We start from the raw sequence: 18,165 nt of genomic DNA, 5'->3' as shown, positions 1-18,165 counted from the left end.
GTCTTCTTTTTTGCTGACACTCCACTTTACCAAACATGATGTCCTTATCTAGGGACTGGTCCCTCCTGATACCATGTCCAAAATATGTGAGGGGAAGTCTTGCCGCCTTGCGTCTAAGGAACATTCTGGCTGTACTTCAGGAACTTCATGGCAGTCAGTATTCTTCACCAACATTCTAATTCAAGTGTATCAATTCTTCCTTATTTATTGTCTTCTCTAGTCTTCCGTCTTTATTGTCCAGGTTTCACATGCTTATGAGGTGACTGAAAATACCATGGCTTGAGTAAAGCATCCTTTAGTCTTCAAAGTGACATCTTTGTGCATTAACACTTTAAAGAGATATTTATTTTGCAGGTTTGCCTGATGCAATACATTTGATTTCTTGACTTCCATGAGACTTGATTGTGGTTCTAAGGAAATGAAACTCTTGGCAACTTCAATCTTTTCGCCATCTGTCATGATGTTTACTGGTCCAGTTGTGAAGATCTTTGTTTTCATTATAGTGAGTTGTAATCCATATGAAAGCTGCACTCTTTGATCTTCATCAACAAGTGCTTCAAGTCCTCATTACGGTGGGACCATGCAATAAGCTTTATGGAACTCTAACATAGGGATTGGTCAGTTTTGTCATTCTGCTAGGCTTAAAATGAGCCATCTCCGAGGCAGAAAGAGGAATCTCATGACTACTGAAAAAGAAGAACCAGGAATGAAGTGTATCCTTTGGACCTCCTCAACCCAGGAGAAGTGAGCAAGCCACAGCTTGACAAGAAATGACAAGAAGCAACCATAAATAAATGGCCGTAGCAGATCCCGACTAGCAGGACATGGTAAGGTGGGCTTCCCAGCCCATGGAGTAAGAAAGTTGAGTGTCTTTGGGCAAGAGGCTTGTTGGTGGAGTAGGATGCCTCTAGGCATTTAATGGAACTAGGTTTGTTGGTCCAAGAGCTGGAGCTAGCTAGAGCTGTGGTGCCTTCAAGCCAAAGTTTACTGGCCAAGGGGCATGCCTCTGGGAACTTATCAGCAGAGTTCAAAGAGTTTTGTAGTATTTGCTAGAACACATCAGAGGCTGAGGGACACAGAAAGGCATGCCTGTGGGTACTGCTGAGAAGAGGGTATCCTAATTAAAGAACTGAACATTCCTGAACCTGAATTATAACCTTTACTTACTTATTAAACCCCATAATCATGAATATTGTCCGTGAGTCTGGTATGGCCATTGCAACAAATTATTGAACCCAGTAAAGAAGTGGAGAATGCTGTATGGGGGACAGTTAGGTGTCAGAATTGGTAAAAAGGCTGGAGGGTGGGTCTGATCTCAGCCTCATAGGAATCAACCTTGGGTCTTGCTTCTCCTCCTCCCTTGTAAAGTTAGAAGAGGTCAGACATCACTGCCAGGCCATTTTTGCACTATCATTGGAAGGGCATACTAAAATAGATTGCTGAATTCTACCCTCTCTTTCTGATTTGGTAGGTATGAGGTTGTTATTGTTTAGTACTGTAAATGTTTGTGGGAGCAGAAAGCGCTATCTTTCATCCACAGAATGGCTGGTGGGCTCAAACTGCTGACCTTGTGTTTCACAGTCCAGCACTTACCCAACAGAGCCACTGCACCACCATGTATGGGGTTGGACCTAAGACCTTTCATGTCTAACACATTTTTAGGTGACACGGATGCTACTGGTCCTGGGACCAATGAGGCACTATAGTTTAAGCTCTGGATCATAAGGTCAGTGGTTCAAACTCATCAGCTGCTCCTCGGAAACCCTATATGGTCGCTGTGAGTCAGAACCGACTCAACAGCACTTCACAACAACACCTTAAATGAAAGTTGAGCATTGAAACGATACTATAAATAATTTGCCACAAACTGTCTTTTAACCATTTTGTGTTTCCTGAAAACAAAACAGAATGAATGTTCTGTTCTGTGGAGGTGGCACAAATTACTAAACAAACAGAATTTTTTAAAAAAATTACATCTCCAACTCTTAGAACAGTAATAGCCTACTCATTTTGCAAAGATTGAAACTGAGAGAACAAGTCTGGATTCTAACAGCAGCTTCTGTGCCCGGAGTCACTATCACTCTGCAACATTGGGAAACATCCTCGCTCTAAACTAATCATCCTGTAAAGAAATGACACTTATTTTGTTTCTCACCCAAAGGAAACAAATAACACAGGAAGCACAGGATGGCCTTCAGCCAAATTTTTCTTGGAAGCATTTTTATTTCACTCTTGCACAACTCAAAACAGAGGAGGTGGACAGAAAGCAAGACACTTCAGTCACTTCAACCAGAAATGCTTAACAATGAAAGCCTTAAAATCATGGATGTTCTAGGACGTTCTGAGAAGTTAAAAAAAAAAAAAAACCTGACTCCTAAGTGGCAACTTGTTATCTTCCACAGAATGTGGGTTTCATATGGATTACAACTTAATATAATGTCAGGAGTGTCTAAAGTTTCCCGTTATAGTCCATAAACCCTGAGACCGGGCATAAATACACCTCAGAAGAACTGGGCAAAACTAGTCCATTTGGACTGTGTGGTCTGATGCTAAAATACTACTTTTATGTTCATCCTACATGACACCAGACTGGTTTTATGCTACTTTATGAGCATAGCTATAGGTTGGCAGGCAATACTGGTCTTCAAAGACTATGAGCTTCATCCTGGAAACTCAGACAGGATTCCCAGTGATGTTTCCATCTTCTAGGTTCACCCTCTTTCCTCTTTGATATAGTTTCTTCATATAAACTATCTTGTTGTTGTGGCTAAGTGCCATTGAGTCAGTTCTGACTGATAGCAACTCTGTATAGGGTTTTTCTGAGGCTTTAAATCTGCAAGGGAGCAGAAAGTCTCATCTTTCTCCCGTGGAGCTGCTGGAGGGTTCAGATTTCAGACCTTGTGGTTTGCAGTCCAGTGCTTATCCTATGGAGCCACTATGCTCCCCATAAATTAGCTTACCTAAAGAAAATGTTCCAGTACTACTCTGATGAACCCCGTATCTCAGTAGGCAAAGATTATAATTAGGTTCTAAACTTCTTGGGTTTCCAATCATCTCCACCCCTCCCCATTTATCTCTCTATCACATTCCCAACCAAAGTCCTGGTGTGGCGCTGCAGGTTAACACACTGAAATGCAAAGTCGGTTTGAACCACGAGGTCGGTGGTTCAAGCTCACCAGTCGCTCCTATACTGGGTCGCTATGGGTCAGAACCAACTCGATGGCACTTAACAAACAACAACATAGCAAGCCCTGGTGTGGCATTCGAGGTAGGATAAGCATTGGACTGGTAACTGCAAGGTCAGCAGTTCATACCCACCAGCTGCTCTCATAAACCCTATACAGGGTCACTATGAGTCAGAACCGAGTTGGCAGCACACAACAATATAGAAAGGAGTGATTCGTGGGTGAAACAGCAGCTCAGTCATTTGCCCCCTTCCTAATTACATGTTATCACATGGATACAAACTACAAGTTCCAGCTACTTCTTGTGGATTCCTTGTGCCCAATATGTGGATACAATTGAGAAACAGGAGCTCAAGTGCCAAATCAGGAGATGTAACGTCTAATAAAATGGAGGAGGGAGCGTCTGAGAGACAAACCATTAGGGCTTTTTCAGTGAGAAAGGTAATATGGAATGGCATCTGTATGTCATTTGGCCAAAGCCAAATCTCTCAGATCTTTGAAATAAGAAAACACAGCATCAACATCTCACAGAATCTTGAAGCTGTATGTTAGATGTCACAGGAAATTCTATAATCTTAGAATTCGGTTAGTGTTGTTGGGTGCCTTTTAGTTGATTCAAATTCAGAGAGAGCCTCTAGGACAGAAGAGAAGTGCCCCATAGGGTTTTTCAGGTGGTCCTGGTGTGGCACTGTAGAATAAGCACTGGGTGGCTAACCACAAGGTCAGCACTTCAAAACTACCAGGTGCTCCCGGGAAACCCTATACAGAGTCACTATGAATTGAAACCGACTCGGTGGCACATGACAGCAATAACAAACGTTATGGGTGCCTATCGCCAGGTTTTTTCTCTGTGGAGTCGCTGTTTAGATAGTAGTCAAGTGCTTAACCACCATCAGGGCTCCTTTTGCATCTTAGAATCTTGATACTGAAAGAGACCTTTTAAGATCAGCTAGTCAAAGCTGACTTTTCAAACTAGGAAACTGAGCTCCAGGGAAAAGAAAGTGACTTGTCTTAATTGCAATACTGAGATGAGGAGTCAGAGCTTCTGATTCTCAGACTACTTTATTAGGCATTCTGCTTTTTCTCAGAAGCGAGAACACATCTCAAAACGGACCTATTACTAAGAGTGAAAAGAACAACCCATTTCCTTCTGCCTCAGGGCAAGTCCAGTGAGTCTATGTGTCCATTCCATGGGCTTCTAGCATCACAGTCCTTACAGATCCGTTGGCTGGGCAGCAACTCTGAATGATGCCAGATAGAAGTGTCTGTATCCAGCCCAAGTCTATGTCGTTTTTAATGACCTTCCCTTTCTTGTTATCAAATAAAATTACAAGTATCATTGTATTTATTAACAAGTGTACTTATATACACGTTCCTTTGTAGTAAACAACTTTCATTTGTGGTTTCAGGTGCCACAACAAGAAAAGAAAAGAAAATAGCACTTGTGGCCTCTCAGATTAAAGACTGAGTTAAAATGAGGTCACCCAGCCCATAGAACAACAGGCCACACAGGGTGACACAACTGCCCCATCATTTCACCCTGGCACTTTTGCTCAGCAGGCTCAGAGATCCACAAGAATGGTCCCTTCACAAGACACGCAGGAGGTAGATAAATGCATTCAGCCCCATGGATGGATGGAGTACACATGGATGGATGAGGCACAGGGGTGGGTGTGTGGTAGTCAAAGGGAAGAAAGTATGAAAGGTCAGGGCCAGACGTCTGGCTCTAAACATACAGCACTCCCCTTTGTCTTCAGAGAAATCCTCAGTACATACCACCTGTCTACGGCAGTGAGACTGTGTGAGTAGGAGGTAAAGAAATGGTGCTGGTCTAAGAAGGACACACTTTTAAGTGAACCTCCAGGTTCATGCGTTCAGTGAGGCAAACTCAAAGGGCTGTGATTGTGAACTGGGAGGTGCTGGTCATGCATGACCCCTTGGTGGCCCTGCTACCTCACTCTCAATAAGTCAAATATATTAGGTAGCAAGGACTTCCTTTCCCTTACAGGCTTATTTGAGGTGATGACAGAAGGCACCTGCAGCTTCGGTGGTTCCGCTTTCCCCTGACTCCTCCAACCTCAGGGAAGAGAAGGAGAGAGGGGTAGAGGCGATACAGCTGCTAGGTAAAGCTCAGCAGTTGCCACCAGAGCTGCTGAGAGGCAGTCTCCAGAATCATAAACTTATCCTCTGGGTGGAGCTGAGGATTGGCGTTCCTTCCTCTAGAAGGAGTGGCTTCAGCCGGGCCCTTCTCTTCAGAGAGAAAGGCCCAACCAGGAAAGCTGGCTTCTCACTGAGGTAATGAAGAACACCTGCTCACCCACATAGGTTACCCTCAAGCTAAGCAGGAAGCATTCTGAGGACAAAAGCTGAGGAGCTTTCCTTTTCTGGGACACATCACAAGTTTTAAATTACACATACACAAACACACAACACAGTCATACACACTTATACCCAGAGACCCACACTTCAATGTACTGACATTCTCCCTACCCACCCACTTCAAGGCCCAAATCCCACCCCCACAGATACTGTCCTCTGTAAACACGATGGGAGAGACTCCCACAATCCTGGGCTAGTCTGTTAACGATCTGAGGACTGCTGGTTATGAAGTGCCCCGGTAGGTGATGTTGGTAAAGGTGGACGTAGCCTCTTTATACAGTGGGTTGTTGGCCTGAGGAGAGAACAGAAAAGTTCCTCACAGTGAATTCCTCAATCCTTTCCTGCCCAGCTGGTTTAAATCATAGTTGAAAAGTTTGCCTCAGACACTCTTCTCTGAGCTATACCGTCAATGAAATAGCTTACTACTGTATCTACTCACACATCAGCTCTTAGAATGGGAATGAATACAAAACAGCAGTGATGGCTCAGTGGTAGAATTCTCATCTTTTTGGGAACCTTAGAATAAACTTACAGCCTAACCCTAGACCTTCTGGGAATCAAACAGTTATTTGGAAAGTCCCAGTTTAAAAAAAAAAAAAAAAGGTTAAAATGTAGAAGATGAACTGCAGAAAAATCAAGTAAAATTAGGCATGTAGAAGGTTCTCGGTAAATATTTGTCTAATGAGATTAACCAGGGTAAACTGGAAATGCCGGAAGCATAAGAGCACAGTTCAATTTGGAAGCTACTGTCTCATCATTTGAAAGGAAATTAAAAGCATGAGGTGAAATGGCATCCTGCCACTATTTCTAAGGGGCTGGCCCTTAAAGGAATTTCTACATAACTTAATTCCCTCCCACAATTATCGAGGTACTTAATTCCTCTGTCACGTGCTCAGTTTCCCTATTTGTAAAATGAAAGTAAGACCAGTGGCCACCACTTAGTTGTTAATGAGATGATATAAATGAATACATGAAAAGCATTTCCAACAGTTCCTGATACATGGTAAATTCTCAATAAACATTAACTTTTTTTTTCTTTCAATTTAATGCTTTTGGTTTTATTAATGTACAATATGTCAAATACTCTCAAGGAAAATTCTTAAGTTGGTCTTGTCTTCCTCAATTGTGAAATACATTCCTTTTTCATTTCCTCACAGTGTCCTCAACCAATACTCACTGCCATGGCCACTGGATGGTAGACATAGAATCCAAGGTTTCCAGGAAGCTTAAGAACAAGGGGATGATGGTCAGGCCATCTCCCAATTTCCAGAGTGGAACCTGCCTCCCTGAGAATCTACTGCTCCCACTTCAGGTTCTAGAATCAAAACGCTCAATCTGGTCTCTTACCGTGTCCCATTTTGCTCTGGCTCGCTCTTCCTCAAATTTAGCAAACTCCTTCCGGTCATGGATAGTGATGAGGAGTTTCCAGATCAGCAGAGTAGCCAGACCGATGAGCAGAATGGCTCCCATCACTGAAAGCAGGACCACCAGGATGTCAGGACCCTTGGGACAGTCTATCAGGAAAGAGCACAACGCAGGGTTGCTATGAGTGAAGCCAGAATCATGAGAAACACTATAAACAAGGTCTGTTGACAAAGTAGTAAAATACTATTAAAAGTCTCTGAAGAAAACAGGATAGTCTACTTAGAGCTAAATAAAGAAGGAAAAAAATGGGGTGGGGGGGATCTTTAAGACAGCAACAATTTGTCCTGAGTGGTTTACGCCAGAAGCTGTTAAGTTGGTCACCCATGGGTTGAATCCAATCTACTCCATGTTGGTTTACACAAGTGTTTACAAAAAAAATTTAATTTTAATTTGATTTTACTGAAAACATTGAATGAGAATATTTTCTCCTCAAATTGAAAGTTTTTCTTTGTAATCTCCTTAAAAGAAGAAAAACAAATCTCTAGAAACACCAAGTCAACATTCCTTCATGGCAGCAACTGGCCAGTGCCTAGGAGTAGCTGCCCTTTTAGATTGGACTCATGTTCTTTCTTTTTTCCACAGTCCTCACAACTCTGTATTTTCTCAAAAAAAATAATAATAATAAGGCCAAATGTGACTTGTCATTGTATCTACCATTGTCAACTTTGGAGCCAGTTGCCTGGGTTTGAATCCTAAAATCCCATTTACTTTTCTACATGACTTGGATAAATTATTTAACTTTTCTAGTTATCTGTTTCCTATTTCTCCATCTTTAAAATGGAGAAAGTAATAGCACTGACATCATAAAACTTACTTTAAGGCAAAATCACAGTTATGTATTTAAAAAAACCTGAATAGTACCTGACACTGAGTAAATACTCAATAATCATCAGCTACCATCATTACTGATTTACACCCTCGGAAACCCTGTACAGGGTCGCTATGGGTCGGACCCGACTCGATGGCACTTAACAACAACAACAACAACAACCATCATTTCTGTGGTTACTATACCCAGCTGTTTACATTCATTTATTTGTCCACCTAGGAGTCCTGGTGTGGTGCTGTAGGATAAGCATTGGACTACTAACCACAAGGTTCAAAACCAACAACGCTCCTTGGAAAACCTATACAAGGTTGCTATGCGTCAGAACTGACTCCACAGCACTTAACAACGACAAGCCCTGTAGAGTTCAGACATTTACATCTCTGAGTCCTAGAAACCCAATGAATGAACTCTTTAACATCCTTAGAGATCAAGAGACCAAGATGAGATTTTGGGTTCTTTCTCAAAGTATTTAGTCATCTAAAATCCAACCAAGACAGACAGTGTGGCTCGCCCCTCAAAAGGACAAGTCTGAGTGTGCTCAACATTTAAAGCTTTTTTTTTCCATAAGCCACAAGTGTCTGATGGGTGACCTCACTCAGGTAACTCCTCAGGTGTTATGTAACTGGGTATTTGTTTATGTGGGTTTGGGTAAGTCTGGAGATGGGGTCACACCCACTTACCACACTGTCTCCTGCCTTCTTCCCTAAACATACACCCTGTATTCACCACACACTGTGCAGAAACAACCACCACCACAAACCCAAGTTGGCTATATTCCACCCCACCAAATTGCAACCTCTGTCTATAATTAAAGAAGCTCCTAGAGCAAGGCTAAGAGGCTCAGAGATCCAGTTCCTAGGAGTGGAGGGCCTGAATTCTGGGAAAAGCAATTATGAATTCTCAGGCAGATTGGAATAGGAATGACCCTCAAACCTCAAAGTGAAATCCCCTCAATTCTTCATGTTAACTAAACAAGACAGGTAGAATTCCAGGAAGTCTTCAGGGGGTAAAAAATTATCTGTTAACTATGTGTCCTGAAAGGCATGGGCAACAGGCTTTCTGGAAGCAGAAGACAAGACCAGGTGGGTTCTGGAGGGCCGTCCCAGCCACAGTGGTGAGAAGCCATGAGGGCAAAGTTGTTGACCCAGAGTAAAAAAAAAAAAAAAAAATTGGGTAGGACTGCAGGATTTAGCAAACAAAAGCACAAGATATCCCACGATATTTATATTTCAGATAAACAGCAAGTAACTTTTTAATATTGTTGTTGTTAAGTGCCATCGAGTCAATTCCGACTCTTAGCGAACCTGTATAGGCTTTCCAGGGAGTATCTGGTGAGCTTGAACCACCGACCTTGAAGTTCCAATCGACCTTGCAGTCCAGTGCATTAACCCACAGTACCACTCTGTACCATATCACATGGGGCATACTGGTATCCCAAACTGAGAATAATAAGGACCCTTCTCTGGGTAGCCCATTCCACATGGGCTAAAGCTCTGATTGACCAGTGAATGCTAAGCTCTTCGACAGTGCTCTTTGTACTGTCCTGCTTAGCCCAAAGGGAGCATTTGCAAGGACATGAATTGGGAAAGGGGACGGGATAATTTCCTCTTACCTTCTAGAACCTCTGAAAAGGGCTGAAGAGTACGAGGAGAAAAGCAGAGCCTGAAAGTGCAAGGCACTTATATATAAATATATGTTGTTGTTGTTAAGTGCCGTCGAGTCGGTTCCGACCCATAGCGACCCTGAACAGGGTTTCCGAGATTGTAAATCTTTATGGGAGCAGAAAGCCTCATCTTTCTCCCGTGGAGCAGCTGGTAGTTTTGAACTGCTGACCTTGTGGTTCGCAGCCCGATTCGTAACCACTATGCTACCAGAGCTCCTTATATAAATATATAGATAGATAGATATAATATATATAGAGAGAGAATAGAATATATATATTGAATAGACTATAAAGAATAGGATATATATATATAGACTAGAATATATAGAGAGAATAGAATATAGAGAGAGATAGGAATGTATATATATGTTTATATATATAAAATATGGGCCAGCTTGGTATCTTTTGTCCCTTTCCTAATGTAGAGAGTAGGGTCTGCTGAAGATAAATCAGAAGAATTGCCCAACTCAGGTTTTTATCACCTGTGTTACTCACCCCTTCAGGTAGTGGATTCCAGTCTAATATAAAGACAAATAATTTTGGTAACAAGCAAAGCTTGTTAATAAAGAGATGAAGCACTGTTAAACCCAAAAGCAAAGGTATTCTGCCCTTCTGAAAAATGAAGAGGCAAAAAGGTACAGATAGGCTAGGTATGAAAAATCTGTGCAATGTTATCGACAGGTGGGAAAGTGTCTGGAAGTTATGCTGAAATTACTCCACACATGCTCCCCCTACAGACTCGGCCCTTGCTTGTCCTTTCCCAAGTCAGCTTTCTCTTGAGTCACTAAATAAAATGAAAGTAATATCCTTTCTTTGCCTTCCTTCTCCTGGATAAACGATGAGGCCTCTTTGAAGGATGAGCAATATCCCAGACCAGGATCCAACACACTCCTCTCCCCAAGGAGATGGCCAGTACCCTAGGTATGTAAGGCTTATAGAAGCCCTTCCGTAAGTGTAGGTGAGACAGCTCCCCCAAACTTTTCTGCCTCTTTTCTACTTTCATTCACGTCCTTCCTCAAGCAGCCAAAATTCTCCTACAGATTTCAAGATGAGTGAAACCTACCTGCTAACTAACTTAATTAACTAAAAAATTAGTCCTATTAACAAATCACTTAAAAGCACTTATTAAATAAATATCTTCTCTGTCTATGACTGAGCTAAACATAAACATACAACAATAACAGAGTTCCTGTCTTCCTGGAGCTTATTATCAACTGAGAGAGACAGGTGACAAAACACACAATTAAATAATGTGATGAAAATCCTTCTATGGGAAGCATAGATGCTATGAGAACTGCAAAGAAGTATCAAACCTCATCAGCGGCATTAAAGCTCTTGAAGGGAAATGTCTGAAGCAGAGGCACTCAAATGTTGGGATGCCTCAGAATTATCAGAAACACTAATAAAGTACACAAAGGTCTTTGTTGTTGTTAAGTGCCATCAAGTTGGTTCCAACTCATGGCGATCCTGTATAGGGTTTCTCAGGAACAGCTAGTGAACTTGAACGGCCAACTTTGTGGTTCAAACCGACATAGCAGTCCAGCGCATTAACCTGCAGCACCACACCAGGACTCCATGGAAACAGGACAGGGCTCAAATCTCTGTTTTTTTTAAAACAAGCTCCCCAAGTGATTCTGACCCGGTTGATAACCACTGGTTAAATGCAGCCTACCACAGGTTTGGTAAATATAGTCATGTCTGAAGACCAAGGGTGTTAGCTTGAGGATTAAGGTGCGCCTGACCCAAGCCATGGTATTTTCAATAACTTCATATGCATGCAAGAGTTGGACAGTGAATAAGGAAGATCGTAGAAGAATTGACGCATTTGAATTATGGTGTTGGAGGAGAATATTGAAATTACCATGGGCTGCCAAATGAACCAATAGATCCGTTTTGGAAGAAGTGCAGCCAGAGTGCTCCTTGGAGGCCGGGATGGCCAAACTTTGTCTCTCATACTTCAGACATATTGTCAGGAGGAACCAGTCACTGGAGAAGGATAGCATGTTTAGTAAGGTGGAGGGTCAGAGGAAAAAGAGGAAGACCCCCAGCAAGATGGATTGGCAAAGTGTTAGCATCAATGGGCTCAAGCATGGCAACAATTGTGAGGTTGGCCCAGGACCAGGCAATGTTTCATTCTGTTGTACACAGGGTCACTGTGAGTCGGTACCAACTTGATGGCACCTAACAACAACAACAACCATTCATTTACATATTGTTGTTAAGTGCCCATTGAGTTGGTTCCAGGTCACAGTGACCCTGTATAGGTTTCCGAGGAGTGTCTGGTGAATTTGAACAGCCAACCTTGCAGTTAGCAGTCCAGTGCTTATCCTGCAGCACCACACCAGGACTCCTGATATATAATAAGTGCTCAAAATATATTTTAATGATTCATATTTTAATCAGTTCTTTAGGGGAAAGAAAGAAACTGAAAGTGATAGGGGAAGTAAGCAAATCTGTGTTGTATGATGGAAACCTGTGGTTGGTCTGAGATACAAAGACTCTCCCTTCTTCCAGAAGGTGCTGGAAACAAATGCCTATCATTTCCGTGTTCCAAACTGTGCTTAGTAAGTACCACAAACCCATCACCATGTCCTGTGATAAACCTGCCAATAAAACGGCCAATGCCTTAAACCATCAGGCTAAATCAGAAGACATGTTGCTCTTGACAACCATCTCAATTTTAATAAAGCAGATGCCTTATGCAGAAAAGTTATAGAATTGAAATCCCTTGCTTCTTGAAAACACCATGGTAGAGTTTTTCCCCTTGATAAAATCCATACCTATCTTCTTTCTCTTGCTAATATTTATATTTACATTTAACCCCTTACCCACACAACAGATTTTAATTTATCACTTTGTAGGCCAGGCGTAACCTGGAGTATAAACAGATGATGGGAGAAAATTACTGTTGAGCACTGTTCCCCCTTCCCGTGAGCCCTCAGGCCTCACACACCTGGTTCTTCCACCACATACAGGATGGACTTGCCACTGGCGTCTTCGTAATACTGGAATCTGACTACGCAGTCATCCTCATTCTTGTAGGTACAATTCACTGCATCCTTGCCCGTGTCCGCTGAGGGGAGGGGGTATAGAGAAATGAAAAATGAGTCAACTTTTGGAAGATGGGTTCACTTCTCCCTAAACGTAGTCTAAGACTTATGGGAAAGTATGTGGTAGGAAACTCTATGCCTGACATTAAGCAAGAAGCCTATATTTCAGATGGCTATTGTGTGTCGCTGTGGCTTAATGCTCTGGATTACAAAGTCAACTTGAACCGCAAGGTCGGTGGTTCAAACTCACCAGCCACTCCATGGAAACCCTATAGAGGGTTGCTATGGGTCAAAACCGACTCAATGGCACATAACAACAACACTGAGTCTAGCAATTGCCTCCAGATGACCCTCACTGCTAGATTCTGTCCCTCACAGACCCATTTTGGTTCTACTTTGCTATGGAAGGAACATAACATAATATGTTCAAGTGGATCCAAAGCCTAGCTCTAGCACCTACCAGCTGCGGGATCTTGGTTAAGGTAGTTGGTCCTCACTGAGTCTCTCTTTCTTCATTTATAAAAGGAAAACAATACCCCTACCTCACAAGGTTATGTTGAGAATTAAATGGCACAGATTAAGCAGTATCTAATACAGGGTATCTAAATCGGGCTGTGAACCATAAGGTCAGCAGTTCGAAACTACCAGATGTTCTGCGGGAGAAAGATGAGGCTTTCTGCTCCCGTAAAGATTTACAGCCTCGGAAACTCTGTGCAGGGTTGCTATGGGTCGGAACCAACTCCACGACACATAACAACAACAACACAGGGTCACTACGAGTTGTGACCAACTCAACAGCACTTAGCAACAACAAATACAGTGGGTGCCTTCCCTCCCTTACCTTTCCCATCTTGCTCCCTGATTCTCGAGAGTTGCCATACTCAGGCTTATAGGAGGTTTGTGGGGAAATTCCATTCTCTTTTCATTCTATTTTTCCAAGAACTTTTTGAAGCCCCCTCGCATCTCTTCCATTCCTGCTTCTGATCCAGTGTCAACAACAGAGCTGTCGTCCCTCCAACTTCCACCATGGTTTCTAGGCTCTATCACTTCTAATTCTAAAGTTTGTTATGTTGCTGTTGCTGCTATTGTTAAGTGCCGTGCAGTCAGTTCCAACCCACAGCGACCCTGTATAGGGTTTCTGAGGAGTGGCTGGTGAACTTGAACCTCCGACCTCGTGGTTCAAATGATCCTGCAGTTCAGCGCACAAACCCACAGCACCACACCAGGACTCCAAACTTGTTATGCTTCCAGTGAACTTAGGGGTTACCCTCCACCAGCTGTACTATGTCCCCTTGCATTAGTGAATCCAGATGCATACAACTGACAATGAAATTAAGCCAATGTACCAAGGTCACACTGCAAACAAGGGATCAGGTAGGGCTAAAACAAGAGTCTCAAAGTACATTCTACAGGCTTGAGCTCAATAAGTCAACTGAGTAGTGCTTACAAAACTCAGTAACCCAATGCTATTATTGTTGTTAAGTGCCATCGAGTTGGTTCTGACCCATAGAGATCCGGTGTAAGGTTTCTGAGGAGCAGCTGATGAGTTTGAACCACTGACCTTGCGGTTCAAACTGACCTTGCAATCCAGCGCATTCTCTTGCAGCACCACACCAGGACTCCAGTGCTATTGTAGCGCAGTGGGGAAAAATTCTGATTTAAAGATCTAGTTCTAATCTAATTCAGCACTCCCTTACTTAGGCAAGCTACTTAACTTGGCTGAGTCTCAAATTCCTCATCTGCAAAATGAAGATAATAACATACTATTGTTCTACTTCGTTAAGTTGTTGGGAAGTAAATAGATAATGTGTATGAAAGATACACATTATCTAATTCTATTTATGCAAGATATTTTTATAAGTTATAAAATGCCATACAAATAAACATTTGCTATTAATGATTATTATGGATGGGGGTGGCAGGAGAAATGTTTATCAATTCACTTATAGTATCTACTTGCTCTAGATCATAAAAATACAGTGAGATCTCAGCAACTTCTCCCCTCTGAGCTAATCATAGCAAGATTAGTCTTTACCAGCAAACAAAAGGCTCAAATGTCCAGACTCACTCCAATCCCATTTCTGATGTTAGTCAAAGCTTCCAGCAATCTGACTCTTTTCCCTAAAACCCCCACCCAGAAGCTGACTGACAGACTATGTCTTATTATGACTCTCTCTGAAAACATGTTTTCGGCCTTTGTGGGAGATTGCTATCTTTGGCGAGATTGTCATCTCCCTGGTACTACCCAATCCTCAGCTAACCCAGATAACTGTATCAGATGTGCTGACAGCAGCAAAGCCCACTTCCTTTAAAGTCAAGATGAAGTACAGACCAAAAGAGTCCAGCCAAGAGTGTCACTCCACGGTTTGCATTTCTGTTTTGTTTCAGGAGGGGTTCCAGTCAGTCAGAAAGACTTTCCCCCTACCATCAAGTTGATTCTGACTCATAGCAACCCTGCATAGGGTTTCCGGGACTGTAAATCTTTATGGGAGCAGAAAACCTCATTGTTCTCCTGAGGAGCGACTGGGCCTTAGGATAGAGATTTTGGTAACAAATGCCTAAAAGCGGAGGTTTCCTTCTGAACCAGTGAATCCATATGCCTGAACATTGTACCCTAAAGGAGTATTTATTAAATTCTATTGGCCTTGTGAGTTCAGATGATGACCGTCATGAGTGGCCACTTCCCAGCTTTATGTCTCAGCTCTTCATCTGTAAAATGAGGCTATCTTATTTTCCTTTTCTTGGGGGAGATGGAGGTAGATTTCCTGACTCACATACACTTTAGAAGTTAGTTCCAGGGTTTACTGAGTCTGTGGGCTCTGGGAGAAAAAAGAGGAAGAGTTGCTGAACAGTTAGGGATGCGAGAGACCTTACAGGGAAGTCCACTTTTATTTAAGTACCTACTGTACATCCATCCTGCACAAAATTCCTGCGAGGTAGGAATTCTTATTCAATCTTACATGAGAGCTGGAGTGGTCTGTAACTGAATGAGAATTTGGGAACCTGGGTGTGGGGCTCTACATCACAGGATACTTACTAAGTTCTTTCACGGACTCAATCTCATCCCGACAGTACCGGCTGCAGGTGTGCTCCTCATACAGGATTCCCCGGTCAAACTTCCTGCACTCCACACACTCCCTAAAGGACAGTAGAAACAGAGGCTAAAGTAAGAGAGTGCACACCTGTGTGTACCAGTCCAGCTCTGTCTGGCCTCCAGTAGCCAACTGGCAAGCTGTTCCACCTCAGCTTAAAGCAAAAAAAAAAAATCTGTCAGATGACGGGATCCCAGAGGCCTAGTAGTTAGTTAACTGCGGAATTCAGAGAGGAGTGCCTATAAGCAGGGGCTGGCAGTCAGAAGCTCCAGCTTCCTTATTAAACTTCATCTCGCCGCATCAATGGTTGTGACAGAAGGATGAGAGCTCCACTAGTTCTAACTAAACATCAGAACTCGTTACATAATTTGGGGGAGCCCAAACAAAAATGAAAATGTGGGGTCCTTTATTCAAAAGTTATTAAGAATTCCAAGACAGCAATTGTTGTTGTGGTTCAAGTGCTGTCTAGTCAGTCCCAACTCATAGTGACCCTGTATAGGGAGACCAAGGAGCGGCTGGTGAGCTCAAACCACCGACCGAGCAGCCCAGCACATTGACCCACAGTACCATACCAGACAGCAATGCTGTTGTTGTTGTGTGCCGTGGAGTCGGATCCGAGTCATAACGACCCTGTACAGGATTTCCGAAGCTGTAAATCTTTACGGGAGCAGAAAGCCTCATCTTTCTCCCACGGAACAGCTGGTAGTTTTGAACTGCTGACCTTGCGGTTCGCAGCCCAATTCGTAACCACTACACCACCAGGCAGAGTATTAAACCCAGTACAGAGTCCCTACAAGCACAGGGTCCTGTGTAAATGCACAGGACACCTGCCCATGAAGCCAGCCTTTCTTAAAATGGTCAGAGCAATGGCAGTGCCATGGACTTGTACTGACCGGGCTTCCTCTGACCCCCATGGATCAGTACTGGTGGAATTTCCTTGTCTCACACACCTCTCACAGGATCAGAACATCGGCATTGCAAAGGCCCATAGAATTATGTGGTTTAGCTTTACTCCCAACTCAAAAGAATTCAGGATACCACCCTAGTAGAGGAACTTGCCAAAAATTTCAGTGGAAAGAGGGGAATGATCCTCATCCCTAGACCAATAAACAACCTCCATATAAATGGAGAAGCAATTAAAGTTATCAAAGACTTCATTTTGCTCGAATCAACCATCAACACTCATAGAAGCAGCAGTCAAGAAATCAAACAACATATTGCATTGGGCAAATCTGCTGCACAAGACCTCTTTGAAGTGTTGAAGAGCAAAGATGTTAGTTTAAGGACTAAGGTGTGCCTGACCTAAGCCATGGTATTTTCAATAACTCACATGCCTGTAAAAGTTGAACAATGAATAAGGAAGACCATAGAAGAACTGATGCATTTGAATTATGGTGTTGGAGAATATTAAAGGTGCCATGGACTGCTAGAAGAAAAAACAAATCTGTGTTGGAAGAAGTACAGCCCGAATGCTCCTTAGAAGCCAGGATGGCCAGACTTTGTCTTTCATACTTTCAACATGTTATCAGGAGGGACCAATCCCTGGAGAAGGACATCATGCTTGGTAAAGTGGAGGGTTGGAGAAAAAGAGGAAGACCCCAACAAGATGGATTGGCACAGTGGCAGCAGCAATGGGCTGAGGCTTAGCAATGATTGTGAGGCTGGTGTGGAATTGGGCAGTGTTTCCTACTGTTGTGCATACGGTTGGTGAGTCAGTGCCCACTCCATGACTCCTAACAACAACAGTCATGTGACTGGAGCAGATTCTTCTCCCTGAAGCTTTGATGTAAAAGAGGCAAAACATAGAAAGTTGGGGATGAACCCTGCCTCAACTCCTGCCCCCCGCCCCCAACTCTCTCCAAGCTGCCCACTTACTTCTTAAAGGTGCAGGCATCAGGGCAGGTGGGACACTTCTCACAGGTATCCCCGTAGGAACCCGGCTGGATGCAGACACAGCTGCCGCATTCACACTTGCCCCGGCCGCTGCACAGTAGCCCGTTGGTGGACATACAGGTGTCGGTGCGGGTGGTGCAGTTGCAGTAGAAGCCGGTCCAGTCAGAGTCACAGAGACAGTCCCCACAGTTGCACTGACCATGTCCTAAAAGCACACAGCCCGAGGGGGCAGGCCAGCTGGTGAGACCCCACCTGTATACAGCCACCTTGTTCTCCCACCAGACAGAAAATGATCTTCCTGGTTGGTACAGAACTGGCTCACTCCTGTGGGGAGAAGGACTACCCAGGAGGAACAAATCCAGTTCTCTAGGTGTCTGGGATAGTTAAGGATCTGTGTCAGCTTGACTGGGCCACCAATCTCGGTTGTTGTTATTGTTGTTAGTGCCATTGAGTCAGTTCCAACCCATAGCGACCCTGTATAGGGTTTCCGAGGAGCGGCTGGTGAGCTTGAATCACCAACCTTGCAGTTCAAACCTTGCAGTCCAGCACATTAACCCACAGTGCCACACCAGGACAATTCTCAGTTAAGACACAGGAATGCTATGGGTTGGAATCTACTCAACGGCACTAATAACAGTAACAACCCTCC

At 43.3% G+C, this 18,165-nt stretch overlaps 1 protein-coding gene across 1 annotated transcript in view; it reads right to left on the bottom strand.

The window, feature by feature from the left end:
• Positions 1-5,572: 5,572 nt before the first annotated feature.
• The window catches only part of ITGB3 (integrin, beta 3 (platelet glycoprotein IIIa, antigen CD61)), an 84,621-nt gene continuing 72,028 nt past the window's right edge, over positions 5,573-18,165 (bottom strand). The window contains exons 11-15 of the mRNA XM_006833553.1: positions 17,499-17,721; positions 15,569-15,669; positions 12,435-12,554; positions 6,912-7,078; positions 5,573-5,856 (exon numbers count right to left, since the gene is read on the bottom strand). Coding sequence (XP_006833616.1) covers positions 5,788-5,856; positions 6,912-7,078; positions 12,435-12,554; positions 15,569-15,669; positions 17,499-17,721 — 680 coding nt within the window. The 3' untranslated portion in view covers positions 5,573-5,787. The remainder of the gene's footprint in view (positions 5,857-6,911; positions 7,079-12,434; positions 12,555-15,568; positions 15,670-17,498; positions 17,722-18,165) is intronic.

The sequence above is a fragment of the Chrysochloris asiatica genome, unplaced genomic scaffold (genome assembly GCF_000296735.1).
Source record: "Chrysochloris asiatica unplaced genomic scaffold, ChrAsi1.0 scaffold00007, whole genome shotgun sequence".
Lineage (NCBI taxonomy): Eukaryota > Metazoa > Chordata > Mammalia > Afrosoricida > Chrysochloridae > Chrysochloris > Chrysochloris asiatica.
This window is presented reverse-complemented; position numbering and strand designations above follow the sequence as displayed.